Below are 10,000 nucleotides of genomic sequence, written 5' to 3'. Positions count from 1 at the left end.
TATTATCATATTTATTATATTTCATCTCAACAACAAATATAGAAACAACATTTACGGCTTTGTTCTTTCTGTGGGGAAGTGATGTGGAGGCTGAAGGGCTGAGTGCTCCCAGCATGAGCTGCTGTCAGGCGTGTGTGTGTGAGTGAGAGTGTGAGTGAGAGTGTGAGTGTGTGTGAGTGTGTGTGAGTGAGAGTGTGAGTGTGTGTGTGTGTGTCCAGCATGTGCCACTGCATGTCTCAACACGTTCTCAACGTGTTGAAGGATTCATCCTGTAACAATAAATGTGATCCTATAAAAGAATATACGAATAAGAATATACACTTTTATTAAAGGGGAAGAAATTAGTTGCATTTAATCCCATCCTCAGTTATTATGATGGTGGGCTGTAGCGTGAAGCGGTTCAGTTCAGTGTCCCTTCAGTGCCACTTGCAGACTTGCAAATTACGGGGGAGAAGGATCGAACCCACAACCTTGCGGTTGCAGGACGGCCCTCTTACCCCACTGAGCTAAAGCCACCCTAGAAAAACACATAAGAAATATAAAGAGACTTATTTATACACATGTATTAATAAATAATATACATTATGAAGATTTATGCCTCATTTATACATATTTATTAATACATAATATACATTAAGAAGCATTATGTCTCATTTATATATTTTTATTATTAATAGTATGAGGCTTTGTCTCATTAATACACATTTAATAATAAATAATATATATTATAAAGATGTATGCCTCATTTATACACTTAATAATAAATAATATATATTATGAATATTTATGCCTCATTTATACAAATAATATACATTATGAAGATGTATGCCTCATTTATACACATTTAATAATTAATAATATATATTAAGAAGCTTTATGTCTCATTTATACACATTTAATCATAAATAATATATATTATAAAAATGTATGCCTCATTTATACACATTTATTAATAAATAATATATATTATGAGGCTTTATGCCTCATTTATACACATTTATTAATAAATAATATATAATCTGAAGCTTATGCAGAGGGTCTGTTCACACAGCATCCAGAGACTCATTTGTTTACCACGTTTCATAATTCATATTCCCATCATAACCGTGACCGCGTTCACATGGCAGCATGTGCGCCGACGACCCGGACACCTGCGCAGCGCGGAGCCTCCCGCGGCCCGCCGGCGACACGTGTAGGCGGAGGCGCACGAGGAGGAGGAGGAGGAGGGGGGGGAGGAGGGGCGACCTCTCGCGCGCTATAAAAGGCGCGCGCCCTCTCCTCTCGGCACATTCTCTCTCCTCCAGCCTGCAGCAGCTCCTCCTCTCAGGATTATCGCCTCCTCTCTGCAGCTTCTTTTTTCTTCCGAGGAGAAAACAACCTTCTACTACTTCTACTACTTATATAATATATTATAATACTATAATATTATAATATCACGATGCGTCTGATCCAGAACATGTCCACCATCTCGGAGTACGCAGCGCCGCAGTGCTCGGTGCCCAACCGGGTGATCAAGATCGCGGTGATCGGCGGCAGCGGGGTCGGGAAGACCGGTAAGAATCACCTCGATGGCTCCGGAGGGAGATTAATGTGAATATAATGTGTAATGAAATGCCCTAACGCCTCCTCCTCCTCCTCCTCCTCCTCCTCCTCCTCCTCCTCCTCCTCCTCCTCCTCACAGCCCTGGTCGTGCGCTTCCTCACCAGGAGGTTCATCGGGGACTATGAGAGAAACGCCGGTGAGTCACGTGACGAGCAGCACGCTCAAAGTGGCTGTTAAATGCAAAACAATGAAATAAAAGGTGAAAGTACGAGAGTCTAACTGTTTGTGTCTGTGCAGGTAACCTCTACTCCAGAGAAGTCCAGGTGGACACGGAGCAGGTGACCATCCAGGTCCAGGACACTCCTGGTGTGGAGGTGAGACCCGCTCTTAAAATATATATGTCTATATTCATTTATATTTATTTACCCTGAAGACGTTCAACACGTAGATAATTAAATCAAAAGTAACTGGGCGGCAGTCCACACCCCAAATATGTCTCTAGAGTCTGAATCCATCCCATAATGTGCATTCAGGATCAGGAGTGTTGAGGATCGTAAAGGATCCAGACTCTGGAGGGGGAACCGGAGTCTGGATCAGCATTCCAGTTATTTAATCAGGAGCCACAGATCCTCTGGTTGTATAGAAGTCTATGCTTCATGTGTTAAAGCTGCATTCTCTCTCCAGACCACCAGGGGGCTCCTCTGGTTGTATATTTAGTACTTTATGGTCATTTAGAGCCCAACGACCACAAAGCAGGGACGCTTTAGGGGCGGGGCTACAAGGTGATGACAGATCGACACCAGAGGTACACTACGTCACTCCTCAGTCCATATATGGTCACTTCCTGTTCACTGGTTGCAAAATAAACCAAGATGGCGACGGCCAAATGTAGGCTTCAGAATATCTGTCCACTTCTCGCGAGTCTTTGAAGTCTTTGGTTTTAATCGGCCTCTTCTTCTCCTCCTCTTCCTCCCAGATGACCGATAACAGCATCAACCTCCCGGACCACGTGACCGGCTCCATCCGCTGGGCGGACGCGGTGGTGCTGGTCTACTCCGCCACCGACCGCCGCAGCCTGGACCTGATCCAGCAGCTGCACCAGCAGGTGTTGCGCACCGGGGGCGCCGCGGCGCCGCCCGTCATCCTGCTGGCCAACAAGGCCGACCTGCTGCACCTGCGCGGCGTGGAGCCGGCGCAGGGCGCCGCGTTGGCGGCGGCGCTGGGCTGCTCCTTCTACGAGGTGTCGGCCAGCGAGGACTACAGCCAGGTGCACCGGGCCTTCCACCGGCTGTGCTGCCAGCTCGCCAAGCCGCGGCGGGCGGCGCTGGCGCCCACGACGGCGGCCGCGACGCCGCCGCCCGTCGCGGAGAAGCGGCGCTCGTCCCTCATCCTCATCCCGCGGCCCAAGTCGCCCAACATGCAGGACCTGAAGCGGCGCTTCAAGCAGGCGCTGTCGGCCAAAGTCAGGATCGCCACCTCGGTGTGAGGGGGCGGGGCTTAAGATGAACGCAAACCAAACCGCGGCCCCACGGCGGGCCGGAAGAAGAAAAAGCCCAAAGAGGCGGGAAGAGATTCACCGCTTCTACGCGCTGAAGACCCTCAGAGGTCAAAGGGGGCGGAGCTTCAGCAAGGCAACGTCACTCGGGACGGGGCGGCGCCGCGCGGCGAGACGACGAAGGCGCCGCCGCCGTGAGCGACTCAGACCAGGACGGTTCTGGTGGGTCGGACCCAGCACGGCGCCGCGAGGTGCTGCTGTGGTCCTGATGCTGGACTCTGGAGGCGGGCTCAGTGCAGCCCTGTGTGTGTGTGTGTGTGTGTGTGTGTGTGTGTCTTATTCACGCACTTTATGATCCAAAAAGCCTTTTTGTTCATATTTTTGTGTTCACAATAAAATAAATGATGACTTGAACTTTGTTCCTGGTTGTTTGCTGCAGTTCACACACAAACTACTTCAGACTATAACGGGCTGGAAGAGCCGTTGCTACGGCAACGAGAAACAAACACATCCCAGTCAATAAGAGGGAGTCGTGTTTATTTTAAGTCAAATATATTCTTTCAAGCCTTTTCATCCGAGAGCTAGAGGTAAACAAACATGGGCTTCAAACACCATAATATACAGACCATAATTTAAAGGCTCGGCGTGGAACTGGAAAAAAAACAAGATGGCGGCGTCCATAATCCAAGATGGCGACAGACACTGTTTCTATATAATAACTGATCACACTTTTTACATCGATGGAGAATTTTTCTTTAAAATATTTATCAGCCGAACCAAAAACGATCCGATATGAAACCTTTTGGTTTATAACGTGAAAACTAGTTTAAAGATATAAAGTGTTGATGAACCCACAGAGACCTCTAGAGGAGCACGGTCACGTCAAGGGAAGTACCGGTGCACTGAGGGTCCTCATGGGGTCCTCATGGGGTCCGGTCCACATGGGGGTCTGGTCCTCATGGGGTCCGGTCCACATGGGGGTCTGGTCCTCATGGGGTCCGGTCCACATGGGGGTCTGGTACACATGGGGTCCACATGGGGGTCTGGTCCTCATGGGGTCCGGTTCACATGGGGTCCGGTACACATGGGGTCCGGTCCACATGGGGTCCGGTCCTCATGGGGTCCGGTCCACATGGGGGTCTGGTCCTCATGGGGTCCGGTTCACATGGGGTCCGGTCCTCATGGGGTCCGGTCCACATGGGGGTCTGGTCCTCATGGGGTCCGGTCCACATGGGGTCCGGTCCTCATGGGGTCCTCTGGGGTCTGGTCCACATGGGGGTCTGGTCCTCATGGGGTCCGGTCCACATGGGGGTCTGGTCCTCATGGGGTCCGGTTCACATGGGGTCCGGTCCTCATGGGGTCCGGTCCACATGGGGGTCTGGTCCTCATGGGGTCCGGTCCACATGGGGGTCTGTCTCATGGGGTCGGTCACATGGGGTCTGGTCCTCATGGGGTCCGGTTCACATGGGTCCGTACATGGGGTCCGGTCCTCATGGGGTCTGGTCCACATGGGGTCTGGTCCTCATGGGGTCCGGTTCACATGGGTCCGTACACATGGGGTCCGGTCCTCATGGTCCAGTCATGGGGTCCGGTCCTCATGGGGTCAGTCACATGGGGTCCGGTTCACATGGGATTCATGGGGTCCGGTCCTCATGGGGTCCGGTTCACATCATGGGGTCCGTCACATGGGGTCCGGTCCTCATGGGGTCCGGTTCACATGGGGTCTTCACATGGGTCCGGTCCTCATGGGGTCCGGTTCACATGGGGTCCGGTCACATGGGTCCGGTTCACATGGGTCCCGGTCCGGGTCTCATGGGGTCCGTCATGGGGTCCGGTTCACATGGGGTCCGGTCACATGGGGTCCGTCTCATGGGGTCCGGTCCTCATGGTCCGTTCACATGGTCCGGTTCACATGGGGTCCGGTTCACATGGTCCTCAGACTCTTCTGTCGTTTTTTGTCACATTTGAATCATAAAAAGCTTTAAAGACGTTTATCAAGAATGAAACTTCAGGTTCATTTTAGTTTATGATTATAAATCTGAGAAATCAGACGAGAAACACTGAAGAGCACCTGAGTGTGTGTGTGACTGGTTTGGATAATAGAAGTTCTGGCTTGTAAATAAACACATCTCACACACACACACAGACACACACATACACAGACACACACACATACACACACTTTTCTTTCTGACAGTTCAGTTTATTCTCCTCATGAATCTCGTGGCATCGAACACGACGCCAGCAGGATGGAGATGATTCTTCTCGGTCCGGCGCCCGGCGCCGCATGTGTCGCCCTCCCTCCCCTCGCTGCCTCCCACGTGCGCCGTTAGCTAGACGGCGTTCCTTCAGGCGGCGCCCGCTGCAGCCTCCGGACCGCGAACAGCAGCTCGGGTCGCCGGCGGGCCGCAGGAGTCTGGTGGACAGCACCAGCACCTGCAACAACAACAACAACAACATCAACAACAACATGCACGGGGGGAAGTGGGTCACTGGGTCCCGGCTCGTGAATAAAGATGACGCTGATTCAAGCGGAGCGTGAATCAGGTGGAGGTGGTGATGACATCACTTCCTGTATGTGTTGTTATTATTCCCCGGCTGGTCGAGCAACTCGAAGGAACGCCTTAGAAATGGTTACAATATTAAAAATAAATTAAAAAATAAAAGTGAATTTGGCAACTTTCCACGAACTTCTAGTTTACTAGTCGTAAAAAGGGGCGGAGCCAAGTGGTTCTCTCACCTGTGACCAACGACCCTTAAAACACCTGGACTGGACCTCTCAGGCTCTTCAGCCGCCGCTGCTGTTCACCTCGTTCATGTGGACCCGGAAAGAACGTGAGGGACGCCGACCTGTAAGTGACCTTCAGACGACCTTCAAGTGACCTTCAGGCGACCTCGCCGCAGTCTTTTCGTCTGTTGCGCAACAGGAGGAGCTCCGCGTTGCTTTAACTTCTGGGAATGTTCGTCGTGGCCGAGTGCGTTTCAACACAGGAGCTCTGGCCACACGCACACACGCACACACACATACGTGCACGGTGTGTGTGTGTGTGTGCGTGTGGTCCAGCAGCTCTATGTCTTCATGCAGTTGGTCCTGATTACAGAGGCTTTGATCCTCAGGCCTCTCATTGCTGCGGCCTCTTATTAAGACCAACCACATCACTCTCTGATCCCCCCCCTCTTCCTCCTCCTCTTCCTCCCCCCCAGAGAGAAAACATGTCCGTGTGGACCGAATGAGTCCCGCTCACTCAGCGCTGATTACATCGTTGATTGTTTGTTTGTCGCGTTTTACATTTTTTAAGAAGGAGTCGCGTGTGTGTGTGTGCACACGGTGTGTTTACGGGTTTGTTTATGGTACAGTGTGGGGACCGATGCAGGGACACACAGGATTGCGCAACACGTGCACCACAGCATGCTTTTTATTTTAATTTCCAATCCTGTTAAACGCTGAATAAGTCATTTTATGTTTAAATCAGTCACTCAAGAACAAAAATAAAATAAAATAAATTACACATTAAATATATTAAAGTAAAATTATTTTTAAAAAGTACATTTATTTATTTATGTATATATTTATTAATTCATCTATTTATATATATTTATTATTATTATTTGTACTTTATTATTATTATTTATTATTATACCGCTGGGTTCAGGGCTTTTATTGTGAAAGGGAACTGTTGGTCATCTCACCTGAGCGCCCGGTCTGTGCGTGGCGACAACCTCTGACGAGACGCAGCTCTGAAGGCGTGACTCCGCCCACCAGGAAGAGGAGGAGCAACGGGCTGTCGCCGGGATGAGGACGACTCACCTGCTGACGGGACGTTGTGATTGGTCAGTTCATTATACATCGTTAGGGGGAGGAGTCAATGAGCCATAGGATCAAAACATGACATCATAGACATCATAGATACTCATTCATTATTGTAATGATATGAAAGGTTACAATTAAATATGCAAATGAGGCGTGATGTCACGTAACTTCTGGTGACTTGAGGAGGATCGTCATGGAGACGGACGCGTCGGGTTCTGAGAACACGGGTCAGTACCATAGAGTCGCTTCTCTGGGGATGAACAACGGTGCCTCCCGGAAAACCCGTCAAAACAAAGCCCGCCCCCCCCTCCCTATCCCCCCACGCCCCCCTCCCCACGCCGTGACCTCGGGAATGGTGGCTCGAGCACACGTGTGCTCCGACACGTGTCGGAGCCCTCAGGAGCCGACAGCACGGTGATGTCGGTGGTGTCTCTGCTGCCGGCTGCCGCGCTCAGTGTGAACGCTGGCCGAGCAATCAGGGGGGGGGGAGAGAGAGAGAGAGAGAGGGAGAGAGAGAGAGAGAGAGAGAGGGAGAGAAGGAGGGAGGCTGAACACGTGAAGCCGCAGCAGGCCGGGCGCCGCATGTCGAGGATGATTCAACATGTGTTGAACAGGATGAAGCAGCTCGCGTGTTCTGCTGGTGGCTCGCTCGCTCGCACACACACACACACACACACACACACACACACACACACACACACACACACACACACACACACACACACACACACACACACACACACACACACACACACACACACACACACACACACACACACACGCACACGCACACACACACACTGCTGCAGAGTGTGAACCATGTGCACGGCTATGTAACACGGGAGGGGGAGGGGCTTATGGACATGTGCACGGAAAACACAAACAAACAAGCTCATGTATTTATTTACATTATGATTTATTTATTTAATGCTTCATTTATTTTATTCTTTATTTACATTATGCTTTATTTATTTAATGCTTTATTCATTTAATGCTTTATTTATTTTATTCTTTATTTACATTATGCTTTATTTATTTAATGCTTTATTTATTCAATGCTTTATTTATTTTATTCTTTATTTACATTATGCTTTATTTATTTAATGCTTTATTTATTTTATTCTTTATTTACATTATGCTTTATTTATTTTATTCTTTATTTACATTATGCTTTATTTACTTAATGCTATATTTATTAATTTATTCATGCTTAATCTATTTGATGTCGTCGTGTTCTCGGCTCATTTAATGTGAAACGTTTTTGATCGACATTGTCGTTAGAGAAAAGGGGAGGGGCTTCTGTTCCTGGATGCTGATTGGTGGAGACGTTCAATGACAGTTTGACATTAACCAATAAAGTTTTACACGGTGGCTCAGTGGGTAGCACTGTCGCCTCACAGCAAGAAGGCCCTGGGTTCGAATCCCGGTCGTTCCAGGTCCTTTCTGTGTGGAGTTTGCATGTTCTCCTCGTGCCTGTGTGGGTTTCCTCCGGGTACTCCGGTTTCCCCCACCATCATAAAGACATGCACCGCAACCTCACCCCGGTTCGTATGGATGTGAATGAATGTTGGTGGTGGGGGAGGGGCCGTAGGCGCTGATTGGCTGCCACGCTTCCGTCAGTCTGCCCCAGGGCAGCTGTGGCTCCTGATGTAGCTTACCACCACCGGGACGACTGTGTGTGTGGATGACTACTGGACTCTGTACTCTGTAAAGCGACTTCGGGTGCCTTGAGAAGCGCTATATAAAATAAATGATTATTATTATTATTACTGGAGTTCTAGGGTCTCCGTGCCGGTCTAGGGTCTCCGTGCCGGTCTAGGGTCTCCGTGCCGGTCTAGGGGCTCCGTGCCGGTCTAAGTGTTTTTCTTGTCGTCTTTTGGCTCCTGCAGAACGCTGCGAGCTTTAAAGCTTTAGAGGTTTATAGATTTAGTCCGTCTGACTCGGAGGTTCCTGGGCCAAGTTCCTTAATGTGTAAAACCAAGGCCTCGGTCTACCCCCCCCCCCCTAAACAGGCCCAGATGTGGTCTCCTCAGAGTGAGGCTGCTGGAAGGACAGACATGATCCGTAAAGAAACAATAATCAAAGTATTGCATGAGGTCTCATTGAGCCTTCAAAATAAAAGTCTCTCTGATGTGTGTCTTGTTTAAATGAGATTCATTAAAACAGTTTGATTTACATTCACATTCCACTGCGCGGTTCCAATTAAAATAAATTGAACTGAATTGACTCATTAGACCAATTTGAGATTAAAGAGTAACAATAAACAAATAAATTAAAAAAATTCAGATGATCAGCGCTTTAGATTTCCCTTTAATAACTCAAAAACGTTACTTCGGTTGTATAGAAGTCTATGCTTCCTGTGTTAAAGCTGCATTCTCTCTCCTGACCACCAGGGGGCGACTCCTCTGGTTGTATAGAAGTCTGTGCTTCATGTGTTAAAGCTGCATTCTCTCTCCTGACCACCAGGGACCAGGGGGCGACTCTGGTTGTATAGAAGTCTATGCTTCATGTGTTAAAGCTGCATTCTCTCTCCTGACCACCAGGGGGCTCCTCTGGTTGTATAGAAGTCTATATAGTGACTCTACTTCTCTTGATGTATTCCCTCAGTAAACATTGTAAACATGAGTTTACGTCTCAGTCTCTAGTTTCAAGTCTTCTTCTATACAGCATGATGTCATCATTGATACTTTATGGTCATTCAGAGTCGACAGACCATGAAGCAGGGCCGTTTGGGGGCGGGGCTACAGGTGGAGGTGACCTCTGACCTTCATGAACATGCTGAAGCCGGTCTTCAGCAGGTCGGCGAGGCCTCCAGACGTGTGCTCGATGTCGGGGCAGTCGGGCCGGTCGGGGTGGAACACCTCCTCCAGGATCTGCCTCAGGAACGGCCGGTACGAGGCCTGAGGGGACAGCGCCGTCAACACAACAACAACAACAACAACAGGTGAGGTGCTCCGGGGTAACCAAGGTGACGTCTAGCGGGTCAGTGACTCACTGAGGAGAAACTTCTCCTCATAGACACGTTCTATAGAGGAGCTGCACGGCAGGCTGAGTGTGTGTGTGTGTGTCCCTGTGTGTGTGTCCCTGTGTGTGTCCCTGTGTGTGTGTCTGTCCCTGTGTGTGTGTCCCTGTGTGTGTGTCCCTGTGTGTGT

General features: G+C 49.4%; 2 protein-coding genes across 2 annotated transcripts in view; one reads left to right on the top strand and one right to left on the bottom strand.

Moving 5' to 3' along the window:
* The window catches only part of scfd2 (sec1 family domain containing 2), a 74,963-nt gene that overhangs the window by 9,556 nt on the left and 55,407 nt on the right, over positions 1-10,000 (bottom strand). Inside the window, exon 7 of the mRNA XM_056415621.1 lies at positions 9,614-9,748. Coding sequence (XP_056271596.1) covers positions 9,614-9,748 — 135 coding nt within the window. The remainder of the gene's footprint in view (positions 1-9,613; positions 9,749-10,000) is intronic.
* Positions 1,300-3,451, top strand: rasl11b (RAS-like, family 11, member B). The gene is made up of 4 exons (XM_056415620.1): positions 1,300-1,553; positions 1,682-1,738; positions 1,840-1,916; positions 2,519-3,451. Exons 1-4 carry the CDS (start codon positions 1,439-1,441, stop codon positions 3,026-3,028), a joined length of 759 nt encoding a protein of 252 aa, XP_056271595.1. The 5' UTR covers positions 1,300-1,438; the 3' UTR covers positions 3,029-3,451.

This window comes from Pseudoliparis swirei, chromosome 5 (assembly GCF_029220125.1).
Source record: "Pseudoliparis swirei isolate HS2019 ecotype Mariana Trench chromosome 5, NWPU_hadal_v1, whole genome shotgun sequence".
Lineage (NCBI taxonomy): Eukaryota > Metazoa > Chordata > Actinopteri > Perciformes > Liparidae > Pseudoliparis > Pseudoliparis swirei.
The sequence above is the reverse complement of the archived record's forward strand: the minus strand, read 5'-3'. Positions and strand labels throughout refer to the sequence as shown.